Here is a 23,191-nt window from a genome sequence, read left to right as displayed (position 1 = left end):
AATTGTGCATGAATATGTGGACACTGCCATTCCATGTGGGAAGCATGAGCCCAAAGCCCCTGTGTTTTGCTGTATCCTCAAAAAGTCAAATAATCCAGACTTTAGCTCCCAACAGAAACCAACTGGAGAATTTTAGAAGATCATGGACTAGGCAGGATGGAAATGTCCACATGCTGTTAGCTGTCCCCAACAGTGGGCATTCAGACTGCTTCTGAACATGGAAGTTCTATTTAGCTATCCTTCTGTGTGTGTGCAGTGCTGTCAAGTTGCAGCTGATTTATGGCAACCCAGTAGGGTTTTCAGTGCAAGAGACGAACGGAGGTGGTTTGTCACTGCCTTCCTCTGCATAACAGCCCTGGTTATCCTTGGTGGTTTCCCATCCAAATAAGAACCAGGGCCAACCCCACTAAGTTTCAGAGATCTGATGAAATCAGACTAGCATGATCCATTCAGATGAGGGCAGCTATCCCTCTGCAGTAGTTAATAACTGAGGGCTTTTTACCTTCTGTCTTACAAGAAAAAGAGTCTCATAGTGAGAAGGATCATAGTTCAGTGACAGCATGAATTTTGTATGTAGAAGGTCCCAATCCCAGGCATTTCCAGTTAAAGCAACTTGGCTGGAAGGCTGAAAGTCTAGAGTAGACTGTACTGAATCCTTACAAGATGACTTCACAAGGAACCCAATTCTGAAGCAAGCGGGGGCTTGATTGCTCTGACCTGCACATATTTGCTTATGCCTCTCCCCAATTTATTTCAGCTTCTGTCCTCTTGGACATCTTGCTCAATGCGCCTTCAGCTTCTGAGATTTTGCCTGGCACTCACAAAGCCATGTCATAAATACTCTTCAGAATGAGAAAGTTGCTTTGGAAAACAAGGCAGGTTATTGAAATCAGCATCCATCATTGGGTTGAGTGTTTGTAGCAGGATTCTAAAATACATGAGACTCCCAAGGAAATGTCTGTAGTTGGGACACCTAGGAAACACCTGAATTAATCACTGGAGGTGTGGTGAGTTTGGAACTGCTTTGTAGTTTCTTCTCTGTTGTCTCCAGGTCTACTTTAAAACATCAAAAGGTCACTTCCTCCCTCAGTTTTAAATAGAGCACCTGCATTGAAGCTGTCTCTTCTTTGAATTCCCTAGAGACTGGCTGAATTCAAAAAGTACTCATCAATGGGTCATCTTCATCCTGGAGAGAAGTAACTAGTGGAGTGCCACAGGTTCTGTCCTGGGCCCAGTGCTATTCAATATTTTTATCAATGCCTTGGATGATGAAATAGAAGACACGGTAATCAAATTTGCAGATGACACCAAATTAGGAGGAGTAGTTAATATCCCAGAGGACAGAGTCAGGATTCAAAATAACCTGGACAGGTTAGAGGGATGGGCCAAAGCTAACAAAATGAACTTAAGAACATAAGAACATAAGAACTAGCCTGCTGGATCAGACCAGAGTCCATCTAGTCCAGCATTCTGCTACTCGCAGTGGCCCACCAGGTGCCTTTGGGAGCTCACATGCAGGAGGTGAAAGCAATGGACCATCAACGAGATCCAACTTCATCAACTTCAAACAGAGATAAAATGCATCCAACTGCATCCTTAAGAAACATAAGAACATAAGAACTAGCCTGCTGGATCAGACCAGAGTCCATCTAGTCCAGCATTCTGCTACTCGCAGTGGCCCACCAGGTGCCTTTGGGAGCTCACATGCAGGAGGTGAAAGCAATGGCCTGCATCAACAGAGATCAACTTCATCAACTTCAAACAGAGATAAATGCATCAACTGCATCAACTTCAACAGAGATAAATGTCAGATACTCCATTTAGGCAGGAAAAAAATGAAATGCACAGATAAAGGATGGGTGACATCTGGCTTGACACTACTACATGTGAAAGGAATCTGGGAGTCTTAGTAGACCACAAGCTGAACATGAGTCAGCAGTCTGATACAGCGGCCAAGAAAGCCAATGCAATTCTGGGATGCATCTATAGGAGTATAGTGTCTAGATCAAGGGACATAATAAAACCTCTCTATTCTGCATTGGCCAGTTCTCACCTGGAATACTTTGACCAGTTCTGGGCACTGCAATTTAAGAAGGATATTGACAAGCTGGGTCCAGAGGAAGGTGACCAAAATGGTAAAAGGTCTGGAATCCATGCCCTATGAAGAGAGACTCAGGGAGCTGGGTATGTGTAATTTGGCACAGAGAAGGTTAAGGGGTGACATGATAGCCATATTTAAATATTTGAAGGGATGTCCTGTTGTTTTCTGCTGCTCCAGAGACTAGGACAGGGAATAATAGGTTCAAGGTGCAGGAAAAGAGATTCCATCTAAACATTAGGAGGAACTTCCTGACAGTTAGGGCTGTTTGACAGTGCAATACTCGTGGAGTGCAATTTTCTTGGAGTATAGTAGACAGAGGTGGGATTCAGCAGGTTCTCACCAGTTCCCGAGAGTGGGTTACTAATTATTTGTGTGTGCCGAGAGGGGGTTACTAATTGGGTCCGCTTTTTCATCTCCACGCCTTCGCCTCCCCCTCTCTTCTTCTTTCTCGTAGCCTGGAGCTTGCCGGCTAGCAAGAGGAGGGACCCTTTAATTACTGTTGGGTCCAGGGGACTCTTTACTTGCTTGGTAGGCTATTTATTTTGGCACTCTATCTGTTCATTTTATGATAAATTGTGATTTACTATGATGCTTGGCCACTTAAAAGCTCTGTATTCCTGTATGTGAGAATGTTATGCTAATCTGTGTCTCTAATCCTGGATTAATTAATGTGAAATATTTGCAGAATATACAGTATGGATTGTGAATTCTAGTTCACAATGGATGATGTTCTGGTTTATTTTTTACTTTAAACCGAAGAAGAAGAAGAGTTTGGAGTTAGATCCCTCCTTCTTCTCCTGCAGGAGACTCAAAGGGGGTTACAATCTCCTTGCCCTTCCCCCCTCACAACAAACACCCTGTGAGGTGGGTGGGGCTGAAAGCTGTGACTAGCCCAAGGTCACCCAGGAATAAAAAGGGAGTGTTAATGACTGATTTTAGGTATTTATGGGGCTAAAGGATTACAAAGCATTTTGTATAAGTGAAAGGTTAAAGGTACTAACTACTAATGCTTACTCAATTTTTAAAAAAGTCATGACCTGTGCATCCTGGCAGTAGCCTTGATATCTAGGTCTTGAATATGCCTATGCGGTAGGAATGGTCCATCGGATCCATGTTTTAATGAATTTGTGTCTTAATCTAAAGTGCAAATTATTTTGAGTATTGAATGTATTAGCCCTTCAGAATATAGTTAACAAACAGTGGTGATGGTGAATCTTCACTAAACTGTAGCGACCACTCATGACTTTGTTACCGCGCTGCTCGGGGTAACACTTTCCTTACTCGGAAGTATCCCGCTCTCGGCAGCGCCCAGGAACCCAAGCAAGACCCGACACAGCTCGGATAAATAAAAGTGATTTATTGAGATGCTGACCTAAGTGTCAGCACCTCCCTTCCGCACAACAACTGCGATGCCTAGCAGCCTTACAATCCCTTAAGTACACTTTCTCCCGTCGGGAGCCCGGGAGAATCAAAGACAGCCCACCACCATTCATTAACAGAATTCAGAACCACCAATCATACATTTGCCACATGCAGGAACCAATCAGAGTTTGATAAGCATTCCCTTCTTGAGTTACAACAGAGTAGGGCTTAGGCGATGTTGTCCACTGGCGGGAAAACACAAAGCGCTCTCGCAGGTGTCCCGGGTCAGGAAGCAGACGGTGATGACGAGACTTCCCTATCTGCCTGCTGACGGGATTAGGCAGGGCGAGGCGCTTCGACTGAGGTCTTCCTTTGTCCGCGTGCATCAGGAACCTTTACACGTGAATAGGATGTGCCCAGGTGGAGCGGAGATGGCTCTCTGCCTTGGGCTAAGGAGGTTCCATACAGTCACAAATACAAAGAAACTTACAAATCTTATTTCACTATCTAATACAGGTAATTTCTATCTAGCTAGCACAGAGAACAGGACAGTTTGTAAACCTTAATTCGAACACAGTCCAGAAGTGGAGGAATTTCACTTCTGGCTCCGCTATCAACTTCACAGCTGGCATAAAGTCCTGTTGTTTCCTATGTGGCTGATTAGCGAAGGTAGAAAACGGGATAATTCTCCCTGTTGGGCTGTTTTAAAAACATGTTTTAGTAATATGGTAAAGTTCCTTGTTTAAGGAAAGTATCCTTCTTTTGATTTCTAGAAACAAAATTAAGTATTTGAAAGTATTAAGTATTTGACAGGCAGTCAATTAGAGGAGAAGTAGTTGTTTCTGTTGGCAGTAGACTATAGGACTTGCTATAATGAGTTTAAATTATGGACAGAAAGATACCAGCTGGAAATTAGGAACTTTTTTTACAGTAAGAATTTTTTTACAGTAACAGAGAAATTATTAATGCCCCGCACCCGGAAAGCCCAGCCACGCCCCCGTTGTGCCCCGCCCAGCCCCATTGGCACTACGCCACTGTTTGATTCCCACCACCATGGGAACCTGTTACTAAAATTTTTGGATCCCACCACTGGTAGGAGAGTCTCCTTTTTGGAGGTTTTTAAACAGAGGATGGCCATCTGTCAGGAGTGCTTTGATTGTCTTCCTGCATTGCAGAGGGTTGGACTTGATGGCCCTTGTGGTCTCTTCCAACTATTTGATTCTGTTTTCCTTCTTTCTGTGGCCATAAAGAGATGACCCTCAGGGACTGTTTGTTTGTTTTTAGATTTTTGGCCCCACACTTGAAGGAGGAAAAAGTTCACAGGCAAGTTTGGATCCTGGCCACCACAGAAAGAAACTGTTCTTGGGAATGGTCCATTCCCCACCCATTCTAGTTGGATCTCTGACTCCTATTTTCATCTGTGCTCTGCAGTGAAATGTGGCACACCCATCTCTTGGAATTCAGGATTTTCTGACCTCAAAACCTCCCCCTCTCTTCCATCTGTATCCATGTGTGAATATATTTCTGCCATCTGAGGCGCTTCATATATCGGACAAAATAGATCCTTGCTCTTCTCCTTAGCATAGATATTAGTATTTAAGGTGCCATAAGACTCTTCTTGTTTTGCCCACAGTGGATGGACAGGATTGCCAACCCGGGTTGGAAAATTCCCGGAGATCTGGGAGCAGAGCCTGAGGAGGGTGGAATCTGGGGAGGGAAGAGAGCTCAGCAGAGAGTCCACCCTCCAAAGCTGACATTTTCTCCAGGGAAATTGATTTCTGTAGTCCAGTGATCAGCTGTAATTCTGGGGAAACTTGTGGTGCCCCCCACTAGAGGCTGGCAATCTCATACATTTGGATTCTAGAATGCAGAACTGCTATTCAGACCTCTTTTTGTATGGAAAGAAATAGGGGTCTGCAGTCTTAGTCCAGCAAACAGTAGGTAGCACGTCTCAGCATTGCCTCTTTGTTTCTTCTTTTGTTCTTCAGTCTGCTGATCAAATGACTGTAAATAAACAGAACTAAACCAGGCAAGCCTCTTATAAATGCCAAATAGCCAGCTGTCCATCTGTTGATCAGATGTGTCTCCTCTTCAGACTGCCTGGGGTGGAGTTTTTGCCAGCAGCCCTCCAAGATACAGCCTTTAAATGCAGCGGTATATCTCGGGCATCTGGCTTAAACTTTGGGTCTGTATTTGCCTCTAGTCCTGACCTAATCCACTCACCCTTCTTTTTTCTGATTATTTCAGGTTTTCCAGATGTAGTGCTGAGTTTTTATTTTCAGTGAGAATCTGGGAAGTTTGAATTCACTGAAAGTCCCTGTATAATCAGTTATGACATTTAAATTTGGTTCTCTTTGGCCTTATTGTGCTGTCAGCACCCTACCTCTGCAGAGCAATTATAGCCCAATTGTGGGGCCGCTGTGAGAGCCGGAGCTGCCTGGGCAGATGGCACCGCGCCCCAGAAGCACCCCCAATGGCTCCACCTGGTCCCATGCTGACCATGAGATGGCAGCTCAGTGGTACAATGCACTACTGCTGCAGGCAGCCTATGAACCGGAGAGATAAGGGGCCATGCCTGGCTTCAGGACTCCTGGTCTGGCTAGCCCCTTGGGCAGCATCCGGGACTGTGCTGGAGCTTGCTAGTGGAAACTGTTGGGACTCCACAGACCTGCCTGTGTGCTTGCGAACTTTGCTGGCTGGATAAAAACTCTACTACACTCTGGCCATCCTGGGAAGCTTTCCCAACCCCCCAACAACTCCCTGCCCGCATTACTCATGATCAGGGCTGATGTGGACGTTGCAGTGTCCAGATAGCAGTGGCACACCCTGGCTGGGGTGAAGCCTGTGGCAAGAGCTCATGCCTTGCGCAGGAACTCCTCCTCCAGATCTGTCCCTCCACCACCTTTCCAGGTGCCCCAAATGGGACAGCCGAGGCAGTGTCGTTGTCCCCCTGCCTTCCCTTGCAGGCCAGTCCTTGCTGACAAACACAGCTCTTCAGCCCCTTGACATTTTTATGGCTGGGGGGCTGCGCAATTTCAGAATTTGTCCTGGATGCCTTTTTTTGAAGGTACGCCATTGTGTCTCTCCTCTGTCTCTTTTGTTACCTTTCATATGGACAGAAAATTTCACTGCCCCATCCTGACGCTGATCACTCTGATGTCATCACAAAACAGTAAGCAGGTCCTAATATTTCCAAAGTTTTCAAAAATATCTCTCAAAGCTTGGAAGCACACCAGTAGATTTTCTCAGTGTGCTATTTGATTCGTAACTTCTCTTTTGGTGCCCGCTAGCTTTTAAAACAAAAGGCAACAGTTGTTGGGAGGAGGATGGGGAACTTCCCAGTTTACTGAATTAAAACACTTTGGCAAATGTTCTTTTTCTCTTTTTGTCAGACGGCCAGAGGAACACTTTCTGTGCTCAGAGCGACCAGCTGACACAGTTTGCTTTCAGGAATGTTGATGGTTAGTTATTTCTGACTTCTTCATACTCTTTGGGCATCCAGGATAACTTTATATTCCTAATATTATGGGAGTCGCTAATTTTATAATCCCAGCAGTATTCTGGAGATAACACCTTGCTGGGCCTGTTCCGGAGGTAGTACTTGTTTAAGTGGCTTTCGTCATGCCAAATGGCTTCCAAGTTATGCTGTTTGTCATACATGATGCCTTCATAGCATTCCCTGGTAAGGTTATAAACATGCTGTGGGGTGCCACCAAACACCGCTGCATGATAATAGAAATCCCCCTCCTCATAAGGGATGTATGCGGCTGACTCAGGGTTTCTCTCATAAGTGAAAGATTCTTTGCTTGCCTGATAAAACCAAGCTTGAAGTTGAGCTACTGACTCATCCAGGGTCTCTACACCATAGTTGCTCTCAAAGACCTGGTCGACATCCATACAGAAGAGGAAATCCACTTCACGGCGGATGTGGCTTTCAATGAGGTCTCCGATGGTTTTCATTCGCATCATGCTGATGTCCTGCCACCGGCTCTCCTTTTGTACCTGGAAGACCTTCAGTGTCCGAAGGGGGCCCAGCTCGATCAATGGAACTCCTGAGAGATTGTCCACCACAATGTAGAAGATAACATTGTGGCCAGGCATGAAATAGGTGTTTGCTGAGGTTAGGAAGTTCTTCAAATATTTGTCTAGGTACCTGAGGGTAGACCAGAAGAAAAGCAAAGCGAGTTATAAACTCAGATTATCTCTTGGGATCAGAAGATGATATCGGATTGTATTTTATGTATTCATAAAATAAAAAGAATAAGAACAATCCCCCACTCATGATTTTATATTTATGGATACCCACTCTTTACCTTTAGAATAACGAAGTACTTCCAGTCCCTGAAAAATCCTACCCCTTGCCTTTATGAATCATTGTTCCAAACATTCCTATTGATTTGAAAGGAGTGAGTAGAGCAGTAAATCAGGCAGAGAGCCTTCTCCTCCACTGCTATCTCTGCACCAGAAAAGTCTGACTGTTCACATCCAATGCAGAGAAGCAGTAGACTGACTTTTGTTCTGTTCAGATGAGGCTGATTGGATGTATGTAAGGCCAAAACCGGAAGTCTCATACAGAGACACAACAGAATCCTCTATGTGGGGCTGTGGCACGGCACCCATGCCATGCTTGCTGCACTGCAGGACAGCCCAGGCTCAAGGGCCTGGCTGGCACTTGCCACCCCCCCCCCCACATGACTGGATGGCAGCCACCTGGGACATTTGTCCCCAGATGTCCCCGTGGAAGCTCCGCCTCTTTGCCTGGACTTCTGAGGGGTGGGAGGGGGGAAGGGCAAGGAGATTGTAAGCCCCCTTGAGTCTCCTACCGGAGAGAAAGGGGGGATATAAATCCAAACTCTTCTTCTTCTTCTTCTTCTAAAAGAAGTAAATAAACTTTTCAGTAAATAAACTAAACTACATGAATCAACTCAACTGTTCCTGCCAGTTTTCCAGTTTTTAATTTTTTTTCTATGAGCTATCTTTGAAGACACGAACACGCGATATGAGAATCACAGCCGATTGCATATCATGTGCTCGTGTCTTCGAAGATAGCTGGAATCTTTGAAGATATGTTGCTGGAATCAGCAGGAACAGCTGAATTGATTCATGTAGTTTATTTACTAAAAGGAAGCCTGGGCGAGTTGCACACGGAGCAAACATCCCAGGACCAGTTCAGCAAATGGCAATTGCAATGAACAGAGGATTCAAGCAGTAGAAAATGGTGGGCACGACGAAAATGAAAGTGGTGGGCAGGAGAAATAAAATTTAGCATTTTTTAAGCAATCCCAGGTTGAGCTGAAATAGAACGCTCTGAGAACATTTTGGAGAAAAACCTGTACAGAGTTCCTCCCCAAAATATTTTATTTGTGCTGTGTAGAAAGGGCGAAAGTCTGGAAACATCTGCAATAAAATTATGAAACTCTATTTTTTTTAAAAAAAGGATCTAGAAATGTTTAACAAGTATCTATTGTGAATAACAACAAAATTGTAGTTAGTGATTAAGCAGCACTTACTTCCCAATAGCAAAAACTGTCAAGCCAACTGTGATTTTGTGCTCCTTGTAATAATCCTCTAAGACTGATCTCTTGAAGGTTCCCTCCCAGATGATGGGGGCTGACCAAGAGGTCAGTGTTTGCACATCCGTGCGACTGCTGACAAATGAAAGGGAAAGATTATTAAGACCCATTAGACAATATTCACAGATTTACCTTTTGGTCACCCTTAGCCAATGTAGCAAAAGCAGAAATTCAGCAGGTACAACTTTGCCCCGGCATGCTGTTCCCTAGGTTGCCAAATGGTGGAACCTGAGGAAGATGGCATTTGGGGAGAAGGAGGACCTCAGCTAGGTATAATTTCATAGAGACCACCTTCAGAGCAGCCATTTTCTCCAAGGGGACTCATCCCTGCAGTTTTAAGGTCAGAAGATCTCCAGGCCCCACCTGGAGGCTGGTAACCCTTTCCCTCAGTCACTGCATCTGGTGCAGGTGATTCCACAGACCAGTCAACCTTCTGAAACCCATTTTCAATGCTACAGCAGGAGCAGCAGTGGCGTAGGAGGTTAAGAGCTCATGTATCTAATCTGGAGGAACCGGGTTTGATTCACAGCTCTGCCACCTGAGCTGTGGAGGCTTATCTGGGGAATTCAGATTAGCCTGTACACTCCCACACATGCCAACTGGGTGACCTTGGGCTAGTCACAGCTTCTCGGAGCTCTCTCAGCCCCGCCCACCTCACAGGGTGTTTGTTGTGAGGGGGGAAGGGCAAGGAGATTGTAAGCCCCTTTGAGTCTCCTGCAGGAGAGAAAGGGGGGGTATAAATCCAAACTCCTCCTCCTCCTCCTCCTCCTCCTCCTTCTGGTATTGGGAATCAGCTCCTACTAGCAACCCTTCCAATAGTGGCTAAAAGTTTCCAGGCCCTCAATCTGCTAATCCCCATTGGTAGGGAAAAATCACCCAAGTGCCAGAGGGAGGTATATATGGCGTTAGCACTGCCAGATTCCAAATATAGCAGTAGCTGCTCAGATTTTTTAAGGCAAACATTGAACTGGCACAAATCTCCTGAAAGGCTTCCTAACCACAACTTTCAAGTCAAGTCAACATTTTTTAAAAAAATCTTGGAGTCTCACGATGTTTTTCTTCCACTTTTGACACAACATCCCCCAAGTGAGTTGTTCTGTATATGACAAAGAATTTCCTGTTCCCAGCCAGTAGCACAGGCATATCAGTCTCCAAAGGGATTCCCACTAAAGAAATGAGTACAATTTGTGGCTTTTCAGAGGTGCTGGAAGTGCAGAGCTCTGCGCCCCTTTAAAAACCCATGCAGTTTGGCTTGATGAATGATCGAGCTCTGGGCTTTGGGCCAACATATGGCTTCATTCTGAGTTGGTTTTGTGATGACTTTTGGTCCAGGTTAGTTTGTTCAGGCCTTATTTAGCGTCCTGTGGGTGGGCTGCCAAGTTTGCTGCTGCAGCTGAATCTCTCACCTAGAATGATGTTTTTTCAGGGCAGAGGCCAGCCTGGTGCCCCACTGTGTGTTTAGAAACTGACCCCTGCAAATTTAGGTCTTTGTTCTTTCCTGGTCAAGCAGCATCCCAGTTTCTAGTGGCCCACCTGGGCCTCAAAGTAAGGTTGTAAGGAAGGTACCTCTCAGCCTCTTTTGGCTGCCATTTTAAATGTCAGGTTTTTCTGAGGCACACTGTGGATCCCTGCCAAGACCACCCCTCACCCTTTCCCCCTTAGTACATCCACCTGTTTATTAGAAGGTGAATGTGGGATTTCCTGTATGGCTGTCAAGTTCTAAGCTTAGAGAAATAGAGGAGAATGAGTATGCCACCCTGAGGTCCTAGAAGGCAGGATGGGATAAAATTGTGCTGCATAGATGACCTCATAAAATAAACATGTTGGGGAGTGGGGGGGGGGAGGCAATTTGGAACTCCTCATCCTCATTTTTCCTCCCTGGGATTTTGCTAAACTGTGAGTAGGACAATTTCTTCTGCCTTCTTTTTTTCTTTTAGTAGGCTGGATTAAGGTTGCCAGTTGCAGATGGGGAAATACTTGGAGATTTTAGAGTTGGACCATGAGCAGGGTGAAGTTGTGGGAAGGGTCAGAATTTCTGCTGTACTATAGAGTCCACCCTCCAAAATGAGGGTGAATTCACAAGAATTCTCCTTGTGAATTGATCTCTGTTCCCTGTGATCAGTTGTAATCCCAGGAGATCTCCAGCCAGCACCTGGAGGATGGCACTCCAAGGTCATGTAATCACTGGCCGTGTTCCATGCTTCCTGGAACACTGAGCTATTTTTCTGGCTTTTTTGTTCATTTAGAAATACTCGTTTTTTTTCTGTGTGGCTGCATCATCTGTGGGTGGTTTTGTGGCACAAACCACCTTGTTTATTCTGAAGTATAATGACATTTGATAATTGTTAGAAAGGTCTGGAGGAAGTCTCTCCTTTTCCTGCCTGAAGGAGCGTGTGAGGTGGCTTGTCTGGATTAAAGTACTGGCTGCACTGTTTTCAACTGTTTAACCCCTACATTACTTTTCCTGGGCATCTTTGTTTTCACAATCCTCATGTCCTTGACTATTTGGTTTGTTTCCTTACTGGATAAAGATTCTCTCACCTATGAAGAGCCTGCCATTTTTAAAAAGGAGCTTATTAGACTAAGTTGTTAAAATGATAGAATTGCTCTTTGAATTTTTAGTGCAGGGGTCCCCAAACTTTTTTAACCAATAGGCACCTTTGGAATTCTGACACAGTGTGGTGGGTGCTGTCACAGAATGGCTACCACAGTAGGAGGCACCAGCCACAACTTACTTTCAGTCAAAGAGTGAAGAACCTTGTCATGTGGTTGCAGCAGCAGCTGCCGAAGCGGCAGCTTTTGGGATCTGCACAGCCAGCCAGATCTCCAGCGGCCCCATCTGGTCTCACCCATTTACTAAAAACACATGAAGGACACCATAGCTCCCACAGGAACCATGGGCTTTTCCCCAATTCAAAAGTGATAGTGGAGGGGACCCTTGCTCCGTGTTCGGCTCCGTGTTCGGCGCGCGGTTTCGAAAAGGTGTACTTCCGACCAGGATCCAAAATTATGCGCGCTGAGGGGTGGGAGGAGCGGTAGAATCGGGGTGACTGCGTTGTTGCTGTGTTGTCACTACTGGTGTAGTGGGGAGTGCTGCAGGACCCCGGGGTATTTGCCGTGAGGAGTGCGCATCTAATGGTGGGTGGGGAATCGACCCATGTTGGAGACCACTGTTTTAGTGCATCCAGCCAGGATGGTGGAACTTCCTGTTGCTTCTTCAGTTGAAAGATTCCCAAATGGCAGAAGCCACTGTGGGAAATTAAATCTGGTACTAGGCTTTGCATTTTGTCCTATTTTGTTACCTTTTGCCATTTTAATTTCTGTATTTTAAAATTATAAATAACTTTCTGACTTTACATTTAAATACCTTTTTCTTTTTCTAAAAAAAATCTGTGCCTTTCACATTGGCCCTTTCTGCACAGCACAAATAAAATATCTTGCAGACATTTAAAATCAACTGTTTTGGCTTTTTTTGTCTGCATGAGGGGTGTGTGTGTGTGGAGTGTTGCCAGGGAAAGCAGTTCTTTTTTCCACCTCCCCACACTAGCTCTTACTTTCATTTTCACCTCAGCTCGTGCCCGCCATTTTCTCGCATTTGTGATTCATGCGCCCACCATTTGGTGAAGGTTTACCTCAAAGGTTTTCTCTGCAGTTCATCTGCCCACCATTTCCATGTAAAAAGCACATGATTAAATTTAGTTTTGACTTGATTTGGAGCATGTCTCTTTTTCCTTTTTTTGTTTTATTTTGGGGGAGCTGTCTTTGAAGCTATGACGATATGATACGAGAATTTGCTATGTACGCATATTTTGAATCATTGCTTCAAAGACATCTCTCTCAAGAAAAAAAAGGAAAAATGAGACATGTGCCAAATTGGCAGTCAAAACTAACTTTATTCATGTGTTTTTTTACACAGAAATGGTAGGCAGATGAGCTGCAAACAGAGGAAACTGCCAGGGAAACCTTCATGAAATGGCGGGTGGCAGGAAGAATCACAAGCAGGAGAAAATGGCAGTTGCAAGCTGCAGCAAAAATGAAAGGAAGATCTTTTGGGTGGGAAAAATAAGATGCTTCCTGCTCTCTGCACAGCAAGCAGGAAGCATCTTGACTCTGTCTTGGGGGAAAAAAGATCACTAGTTTAGCATTTTCTATTGACAAGTGGATTGAGCAGAAATAAAACATCCTGAAGACATTTTGGGGGGAAACCTGTGTGGCGTTCCTCCTCCAAAAGTTTCTTTTAATGTCCTCAAGACATTTTATTTGTGCTATGCAGAAAAGCCATTCTTACTTATGTTCTGTGTTTTGGTAACTTATTCCAGGGTGTTAGTCTTTGAATACTAGGGCTTCTTTTGTTCTTCAGGTAGGTAATCCCCCTGGCTACCTGTGGGGAAAGGTGGATTAGGGTTGCCAGATCCAGGTTGGGAAACTCCTGAGATCTGGGGATGGCATCTGGGGAAGAGAGGCACTTCACTGGGGTACAATGCCACAGAGTATACCCTCCAGGGGAACTGAACTTTATAGTTTAGAGATGAACTGTAATTCTGGGGGAATCCTCCTGTTCCACCTGGAGGTGGGCATCCCTAGTAGGAAGATTATAATAAGATGCTTGTGTTGCTGAATAAGGAATAACTAGTGGCAATTAACAACTCTTCAGAAAGCTTTTTGGATCCTGGTTGGGTCAGGGAGAACTGGAGAATGCAAGAGTTTGGTCCAGAAAGCATCAGCATGTTCCATTTGCTTTGTTTTGCAGAGGCTTTCAAGTTCAGTCCCAAGCGTCTCCAGTTTAAAAGGATCAAGTAATAGATGATATGAAACACCCACCACCTGAGACCCTAGAGAGCCACTGCAAGTCAGAGTAGAAAATGTTGACCCTGAAAGACTGGTGGTCTGACTCGGTATAAGGCCCATGGGTTTTCCGTGGGACAATATGAAAAGGTATGCGTAGAACTGAAGCCTTTGGCGCAGATGTTCAATGTCTTGTAAAACATTTGTCAGAGGACAGCAGGAAATGTGAAGATGAACAGCACAGCCTTACAGAACGCTAATAGTGACCAGATGTTCAGAAAGCATCTTGGTTTTAATTTTTTCTGAAACAAAACCATTTCCCAGCAAGCTCGTCTGCGCTTAATTTAGCAGCCTATTTTCAGACAGTTTGTTTTTCAGTCCAAGCAGAAACACCCGCGATGATCCCTGAACAAAAATGCTTTAAAGTTGGACTCCCACCCAGCCCTTTCTGAAAACAACCTCTCTTCGTGCTTTCAGTTCTGCAAGACCATGGGGGTTCGTTTTTGGAACACACGCTCCTAGACCAGAACAGTGCCAGTGGAGTGTTGCACTATGATATGCACCCCAAAGCACAGTGATAGTTTTGCAGTTTGGCTCTGATCTTGTCTCATTTATTTGTTATAGATATTAAAGTTAGTATCTGAAAAATCCCTTCTTTTGTAAGGAAAGGGCTGGGTGGGAGCACCATTTTTATCAGTGCCATTCCAGTCGGTACAGCACGTATTTCCTGAACTGTCTACTGAAAGGGGGTGATGCTTCACATGCTTAATAAGCTACTTATGAAAATTACATTGTAAAAAAAATCCCTCCTGTTTTATCAAGGCCGGTACTTCCTCTTGAACACATAATGCAATCTGAAATTCTGCAGAAGCATTTATGGGAAATGTTTGCTTCATGCAGTGGGGCTTGAGAAAGGATCTGACTGTTTGCCATTTCAATTTGGAAGATAATGTTTGGGGTGGGGTGGGGAAAACTGAGCTGACAAGACTCCCAAATGGCACTGGTGCCCTCTTTGTCAAGATGAACTGATCTGCCACATGCATTCTTTACAGCAAGCCAGCTTAGATGAACTCAGGGCATGGATAACTGTTCATTTCTCTCCTTCTCGAAGTGTTTTTGGAAACTTCAGCAGGTCCCAAACATTGCATCTTGCCATTATCATATAGTTTGATTGTCCCTGTTTTTTGCTTCTGGCTCCCTGCGAAATCACTGCCCTGTTCTTGTTTTTGCCTGCCCAGGAAACTTGGTTACACTTTTGTCTGTAAGAATTCTGGAGTTCTCTTCAGGATTCACTGTTTGTCAGAGGTCTTCTGCAAGTTCAGTGTCTGAATGGGAGCTGGATGCACCTCATCTCTATCCAGGGGTGTACCAGGCCTAAATGATGCCCAGCGGCATGACTGCCTCCTCATCGTCCCATCCCCCCGCCCGGCTCCCTGCACCCCCCCCTGCCCCACTTATGGGAGCTAGAAGGGAGGCTGGGGGAGGCATGCTGGGCCTCAGGGCAGCTGGGATAGGTGCCAAGAGGCTAGCAGGCTGCTTTTAGCCTTTTCCTAGTCTCTGGGGGGAGGGCAGAAGCCAGCCTGCAGGGAGGGCAGGGTGCATCTGTGGGCAGCCCAGGTGGGCTGCAGCCACCAAGAAGTTGACGCACTTCAGCAGGCCGGCTTTTACCCTCCCCAGGCCCTGGGGAAGGCAGAAGCTGGCCTGCAGGGAGGGCAGGGTGCATCGATGGGCAGCCCAGGTGGGCGCCGCAGCCACCCGCGGCTGAGTCCTGCCCCCCTGCAGGCTGGCTTTTGCCCTCCCCAGGGCCTGGAGAAGGCATAAACCGGCCTGCAGGAAGGGTGGGGCACCACAATGGGCAGCCCAGGCAGGTGCCGTGGCCACCCCCACCAAGCCCCACACCCCGCCTCCCTGCAGGCCAGCAGGGGGGCAGGGCTCAGTGGCAGGCAGCTTGAGCACATGCCCAGCCCCCACCCCCACGTGACGAAACGACGTGTGCCTGGTGACATGGGATACCCCATGTCCCCATTAGCAGTACACCACTGTATCTACCATACATGCATATAAACTCATGCACATTAAGGCTCATGCTCTGCATACGGCCTGCCCTTTCATATTCTGTAGCTGCTGAGGTATGTGCTGATTGGTGGATTAGACATTGTGGATTAGATTGTTAGACATACAATGGAAATGGGGCCCTTGGCACTCAGCAGATGGGGGAAAGGGCAAGGCAGTTGCCCTACTATGAGGTCTGGGGTGTTATATGCATATTCCTGTTTTCTTTTCTTACATGTTGGGGGCGGGCAAGCATGTTACCCTGGGCACTAAGAAAAGGACACCTATGCCATGAGAGTTCAGTGCCTCCCAGATTTGGGTAGCTCCAGCTCTGACTACAACAAGAGGACAGTGGCTTCAGCTTTGCCCACACCTGCACCATTTTTAGTCCTGAAATGGCCACAGGGTGCTCTGCAGCTAAAATATGTTATTTATGTAGCTTCCCAGTGTCAAACTAGTTCCACAAACTTATTTTTAAAAGTTATTGTTATTGTTTATGTGGGGGCCTAGTTCTGATATTGGGCCTTTCCCCACTTACCTTTGGCCCCGCGCTACTTGAGGAGAGTAGCGCGGAGTTCCTCGTCGCACCCCACGACAGGGGCGGCGACAGCGCAGCCGCCCCGACGCTGCCGCTGTCGCGTCCCCTCAGCGTGCGGCATCCCAGGCGCTCTTCTTAACGGCACCTTTTGATGGCCCCGCGCAGAGTGCGGGGTCGTGGGGACGGCCGGGCGCGCGCCTGGGATGCTGCGCGCCGAGAGCAGCGTGCGGCATAGAGGGGAACGACGAGAGTGGGGAAAGGCCCTTTGAGGGGTGGAGGTTCACCCTTCAACCCATGTTGCTTTCCTGACCCAAAATGGCCCTCAAGAGCTCCTTTCTCTACTGAGGTAAACAGAAGGGTATCTGTTGTGGTGCCAAGATTGTGACACTTCCCCTTTCAGGATCATGTAGTACTCTCAGGTGCTGTGAAAGCCTCTCCTTAATTCCCAATATCTTTGTTCTGAATTTATGTTTCTTACGTTGGATCGAACCACTGGATTGAAGGTATTGTCTTTATGTCTTGATTAGCATATCCAATCCTGCAAGAAAACAGATAGGTTAGATAGGACACAGAGCTCAGCAACCCTCCCCATGGGCAATAAGAAATGGGTCCTTTCTGTGTGCAGTCAGGAAGAAGGTTCTGGTTAGACCCTCCACCACAGACATAATGCATGCTCATCCCCACAATCTGTCCTCAGTATTGGGCAGAGTGTGCCGTGAAGCAGTTAGGAAAATAGGTACCTCTGAATAGAAAAATTGGTACCTCTGAGTGGCTTAACAGAATGATGTGGCCAATAACAGGAGCTCCAACCCCATTGATAACCTGTAATGCCCTGTACTAGTTAACTGTGTCTGACCTGGCTTATGCGGAGGCCCAGGCTAGCCTGATCTCTGTTGCACAAACCCAGCTGAGATCATCCCAGTGGTAATTGGCACCCTGGGCACCATTCCAAAAACAGTAGGGCAGTACTTGAAACATCTTCAAACTGACAAAATTAACATCTGTCAGATTCAGAAGCCAGCCGTGCTGGGATCCGCACAAATACTACACCGATACATTACAACTTCCAAGACCTCTGGGTGGAACTGGCAGCATTGACATTAATGATGATGATGATGATGATGATGATGATGATGATGATGATGATGATGATGATGATGATGATGATGATAATAATAAAGATACTAAGCAGGGTCAGAACTGGTCATTATTTGGATGGGAGACCACCAAGGAAGTGCAGGGTGGCTATACAGAGGCAGAAAATTGCAAAACACAGTATGTGTTGCCTTGAAAACCCTACGGGGTCACCATACGTCCACTGTGACTTGACAGTAACAAAGATGGCTCTTCTGTTCTTCGTTCCCCCCTTGAGGCTGCCTTATACAGCACTGGTGCATCTAGCTCAGGAGTGCCTACCCCAGGGGTCTGCAACCTTTAACACCCAAAGAGCCATTTGGACCTGTTTTCCATGAAAAAAAAACACTTGGAGCCGCAAATACATTTTGACATTTAAAATGAAGATAACACTATATACATTGTTTTTTTAACCTTTACACTTTGTATAAACAATTATAGTGTGTTATGAAATCCATGAAGTGCTACATTACCGTCATCGGCCAACCAGGCAGCTGGGACAGGAAAGCTGGAAGTGGCTTGGGATAACTGTCTCAGCCGCTCTAGGACTCTTTCCCATTAACCCCTAGGGGGAATCTCCGAAGGAGGCTGAGAGGACCCAAGCCACATGGAGCCACAGTACAAGGATGAAAGAGCCGCATGCAGCCCTGGAGCTGTGGGTTGCAGACCCCTGGCCTACCCTGTCTGGCCCTGGCTCTCAAAACCTCTGGCTGGGGAACAACAGATGCTGGGGACTGGATCTGTTTACAAAGCAGGTGCTTCACCACAAAGCCACACATACATGTTTCAGGCCTGTAGGTTTCAGTTTTGATTGACATGTTCTTCTTACCTGGGCTTAAACCAGTGGAACAGCCAGTGCTCTGTTTCATTTTTCAGCTGAGTGATCTTTAGGCTCCTGCATGGAAGACAGACAGACAGACAGACAGACAGACAGACAGACAGACACACACACACACACACACACACACACACACACACACACACACAGAGAGAGAGAGAGAGAGAGAGAGAGAGAGAGAGCGAGCATATACTCAGTGACCTTTGAAATAAGATGGTATCAAAGCTAGAACTAGTGATGTCAGCCCGGGTAACTCGCAAAATTACAGCTCAATTCCAGATTATAGAGGTTAGTTCCCCTGGAGAAAATGGATGCTTTGGAAGGTGGAAGCAGATACAAACACAGGCCAATTTCATAAGTGCTATTTAAAGTGCTTTTTGTGTGATGATAAATACTGCTTATCTCATTTCCTCCTTCCCTGAGTTTTAAAATGGTACACATATTTTTGATGATCGACAAGCTTTGTTTCCAAGCAGGGTGTTGTTGTTGTTGTTGTTGTTGTTGTTAGAACATAAGAACATAAGAACAAGCCAGCTGGATCAGACCAGAGTCCATCTAGTCCAGCTCTCTGCTACTCGCAGTGGCCCACCAGGTGCCTTGGGGGAGCCTCAGCATGGTAGGATGTGGAAAGCAATCGGCCTCTCTGCGCTGCTTCTTGCTCCCCCAGAGCACCTGGACTGTTAAGGCATTTGCAATCTCAGATCAAAAGAGGATCAAGATTGGTATTGCCATAAATCGACTTCTCCTCCATAAATCTGTCCAAGCCCCTTTTAAAGCTATCCAGGTTAGTGTGGCCATCACCACCTCCTGTGGCAGCATATTCCAAACACCAATCACACGTTGCGTGAAGAAGTGTTTCCTTTTATTAGTTCTAATTCTTCCCCCCAGCATTTTCAATGAATGCCCCCTGGTTCTAGTATTGTGAGAAAGAGAGAAAAATTTCTCTCTGTCAACATTTTCTACCCCATGCATAATTTTGTAGACTTCAATCATATCCTCCCCTCAGACGTCTCCTCTCCAAACTAAAGAGTCCCAAACGCTGCAGCCTTTCCTCATAAGGAAGGTGCTCCAGTCCCTCAATCATCCTTGTTGCCCTTCTCTGCACTTTTTCTATCTCTTCAATATCCTTTTTGAGATGTGGTGACCAGAACTGAACACAGTACTCCAAGTGTGGTCGCACCACGGCTTTATATAAGGGCATGACAATCTTTGCAGTTTTATTATCAATTCCTTTCCTGATTATCCCCAGCATAGAGTTTGCCTTTTGTTAGTGGTAGTAGTGGTAGTAGTAGTAGTAGGAGGAGGAGGAGGAGGAGGAGGATTGTTAATCAGAACAAACTGTTTAGTCAACACATCCGCTCTGTGGAGAAACTGAAAGATGCAAATGGTTGTCCTCAACTTGTCAGAGAACCAGGGCTTCAGTATTATTGCCGTTTCACTCTCTGGGCATGTGTGTGCAAGTGGTCAACCTTCACTAAGCACTTCTTCCTGCTGAGCTCGGGCACAGAATTTTATGTTACCTTCCCCCCACAGTGTTTTTTTTTCAAATGAAAAGCAGCCTTGGAAGGCTGTAACAAGCAGTGGAGGCTGCTGAAATATTTCCCCTCCTGCCACTTAAACACACGCACACACATCGTGCCCTTAAGCTGCTTTTCTTTCCATAGGACAAATAGGAAGGATAGTAAGAGATAAAATATGCAGTTGTAAGAACTGTTCTCCCTTCATAAGCCCATTGACTTTCAATGGACTGAAAAGGGTTTAAGGCTGTTTAGGACTGCAATGTAAACGAGCCATCTTCTGCTGTTCTTCAGCTCCTGATCACAGTGTTTTAGGGCAGCTTTTTCATTTAAAAAGGAAGCTGTGGGGTGAAGGGGCACATACCTGTCTTATTTGATTGGGCCTTGTGCCTCTTTCCTACAACAGCAATATGACCCAGGGCACCATCTGTTCATGCAATGTAGAACAGTGCAAAGTCATCAGTTAATCATACGTAACATTCACTGATTTTTTTTTATCTCTCTGAAACAGTCAGAGCAGCTGCAAGAGCCCGTTTTTATTTCAGATGATTCACTGGGGCCCACTTTGCTGGAGCGTTCAGTCACGTTAAACCTGGTCCGTTATGCTATCATTAGTACTTACTGAAGTGACATGACAAAATTAATATTTAACCAGATCCAGGTGCTGTGGATATGACTTGGTGATAGGGAATCCAGGAGTGCAACTGAATTAATGCACTTGCATAAGGGACCTTGGAAATCCATTGCCAAATGGAATTAACCAGCCCAAGCCCCCTCTGTCTATCATCAAGAAAGCCTTTCCCCTCAACTCTGTTGGTCACTTACTTGTTGTTGTATATCCACATCAGTGCTCCATCCCTGTGGAAACAGAACCAGTGTTAAAAGCAGTTGTGCTGCAGTTGCTTGCACTTTATATGTTGCATCAGCACTAAGAAGAAAGAGCAGCAACCCTCCTTAGAGTATAACACCCTACCTCAATGGGATGCCCTAAAGTCCCTGGATGGATCTATGACAGGATCTCCAAAGGTGCAAATTAGTTGCAAAAAAAAAAAAATCATATGCAGGGGGCTCAATTACAGATTGGGGTGTGGAAGGGGAGTTATAACTCTTTCCTCCTCCCTCAGGGGTCTCTCCAACAAGAAATTGCCAGGCTGGCCTGATCTCATCAGATCTCAGGAACTAAGCATGGTTGATCCTGGTAAGTCTTTGGATGGGAGACCTCCAAGGGTTGCTAGGGTTGCGGTGCAGAAGCACACAATGACAAACCCTTATGTTAAGCAACTAGGAAATCCTGAAGATAGAAGAATCTTTACCCTATTAAGACTTAATGTTTTTCCCTCCGCAGATATAGAAGACTTCCTTTTGAAGATTGTGTTTGCCCTTGTGTGGATGGGAGTACTGAGACAATAGACCATGTCCTTCTCGATTGCAAACTGAATAGCAATATTAGGGAAGTCTTGATGAAGGAAATCTTTGAACGATTTACAGGGAGGGATAGCGACATTCTTCTATCACTTATCCTTGTTGACAAGGATCACAAAATGACTCTTTTGTGCTAAATTTGGAAGGGCGATATATAACACTAAGAAAGCTGCCGGGAATAACATTTAAGGGCCGGAATTTTGATACATGTACAAATACATATATTCAAGACTATCATGACAAGTGATTAGTTAAATATAAAGGAAATTTTAAAACAATCTTATAGTATATATGTTTTAGTAGGAAATAATTAGTATGGAGATTAAGACATGATAGGAATGTGATGATATTGTCCACATGGATATTGTGACTGTATTTTTGGATTGCCCATCTAAGGAACTGAATCTTGAGGTTATTTTTATGTAACTGCATATTTTATTGTATGGACTGTGTAACAGCTGAAAGTACATCAGATTTGTATATAGGCATTTTATTGATGAAATGTTGTAGAAACTCTTAAGGGCTGGTCTTCAACCATAATAATAAAGTTCAGTTCAGACAATAACAAACCACCTCTGAAGTCTCTTGCCTTGAAAATCCCACCAGGGTTGTCATAAGTCAGATGTAACTTGATGGCAAAAGGGGGAAAGACAGCAATATTTCCCAGTGCCACAATTGCTTTTTGGAGCAAGAATACCATCTGAGAATCTGATCAGAGATAACCAGCATCTCATGTAGTTGCAGAAAGGCAGTCAACCCACGTTTAGTTGTACCAGAGTCCATGCAACTGGGGAGTCACATCTTAATTAGAGCTGAAATTAATTTGTCTGTTTCCAAAGACTTTTCCAGATTCTTAATTGTGCATTTCAGTACCAAATGTTATGAGTGTTGGAATGTACGGTATCCATTGCAATGTCATTGCATTTCAGCTTTTGAGTGTTAGCAGTTGACAGTATTTGATCAACAATATATAGTGATATTTCATAACTGACAGTGAGCATGCAGTAATATTTACCCCCAAATCTATTTAATTTTGACATCTGACATCTGATAACATTGTGAATTACAGCATTGTGAACTACAGCAAGCAATGATGTTTGGTATTTCATGTCTTATGAAGGTTCCCTTTTGGTTCATACCAAAATCAAAATGGAGACACCCAAAAACCCTTGAAACCTGAGTTAAACCTTTAGGCACAGGAGTAAAAATTCAAATTGCTAATTGAAAGTGTAATGGAATTAATTGTGGCCCTAATTTAGGTTCAGATATGAATGAATGTCTGCACCCAGGTGCCATGCATAATCCTGGTTGTGTGCAGTGTTGTTCAGAGCCTGTATATTCCCAAGTAGTAGCAATAAAAGTTTAGTACATCTTGAGAGTTCAAAATGCAATGAATTCCACCACATTATCTGGCGACATAGCTTGAGATCAACAGGAAGATCTATTATACCGCTCCCCAGTGCAGTTGTGTGTGTGGGCTAAGAAAATATCTGGTCTAAGGCTACCTGACTCATAATGATGTATTACCTGCTTTGTATTTTTATACTTACCTATATTGTCAGCAGTTTTGCTTTCCAGCTTTTTGCTATTATATTCATAGGTTCATTTGTATTGTTGGTACATGTTGTATGTAAATGATGTCCCGTGTTGATTTACAAAACTGAAAATGCATACTTGGGGCAGGAGCTGGTTCAACGAATCAGAAATGGCAAGCAAAAGAAAGAATCCTGAGTTCAGCCGGCACCAGGTCAAAAGCTAGAACAAGTAATGTTGGAGTTGAAAGGGCAGGGAGGAGAAATTCAGAATCATTGTTACAATGAAAGGAAAGTTTGAACCTTGTGTACTTCCTGGCTCACGGCTCAGGCTCTT

At 45.1% G+C, this 23,191-nt stretch overlaps 1 protein-coding gene across 1 annotated transcript in view; it reads right to left on the bottom strand.

Moving 5' to 3' along the window:
* Positions 1-4,580: 4,580 nt before the first annotated feature.
* The window catches only part of LOC125441522 (N-acetyllactosaminide alpha-1,3-galactosyltransferase-like), a 96,603-nt gene continuing 77,992 nt past the window's right edge, over positions 4,581-23,191 (bottom strand). Inside the window, exons 8-12 of the mRNA XM_048512131.1 lie at positions 20,726-20,758; positions 18,375-18,440; positions 16,890-16,949; positions 8,974-9,111; positions 4,581-7,616 (exon numbers count right to left, since the gene is read on the bottom strand). Of these exons, the coding sequence (XP_048368088.1) occupies positions 6,926-7,616; positions 8,974-9,111; positions 16,890-16,949; positions 18,375-18,440; positions 20,726-20,758 (988 nt within the window). The 3' untranslated portion in view covers positions 4,581-6,925. The remainder of the gene's footprint in view (positions 7,617-8,973; positions 9,112-16,889; positions 16,950-18,374; positions 18,441-20,725; positions 20,759-23,191) is intronic.

This window comes from Sphaerodactylus townsendi, linkage group LG12 (assembly GCF_021028975.2).
Source record: "Sphaerodactylus townsendi isolate TG3544 linkage group LG12, MPM_Stown_v2.3, whole genome shotgun sequence".
In the NCBI taxonomy this organism is placed as follows: Eukaryota; Metazoa; Chordata; class Lepidosauria; order Squamata; family Sphaerodactylidae; genus Sphaerodactylus; species Sphaerodactylus townsendi.
Note: the sequence above shows the minus strand (reverse complement) of the source record. Positions and strands in the feature narration are given on the sequence as shown.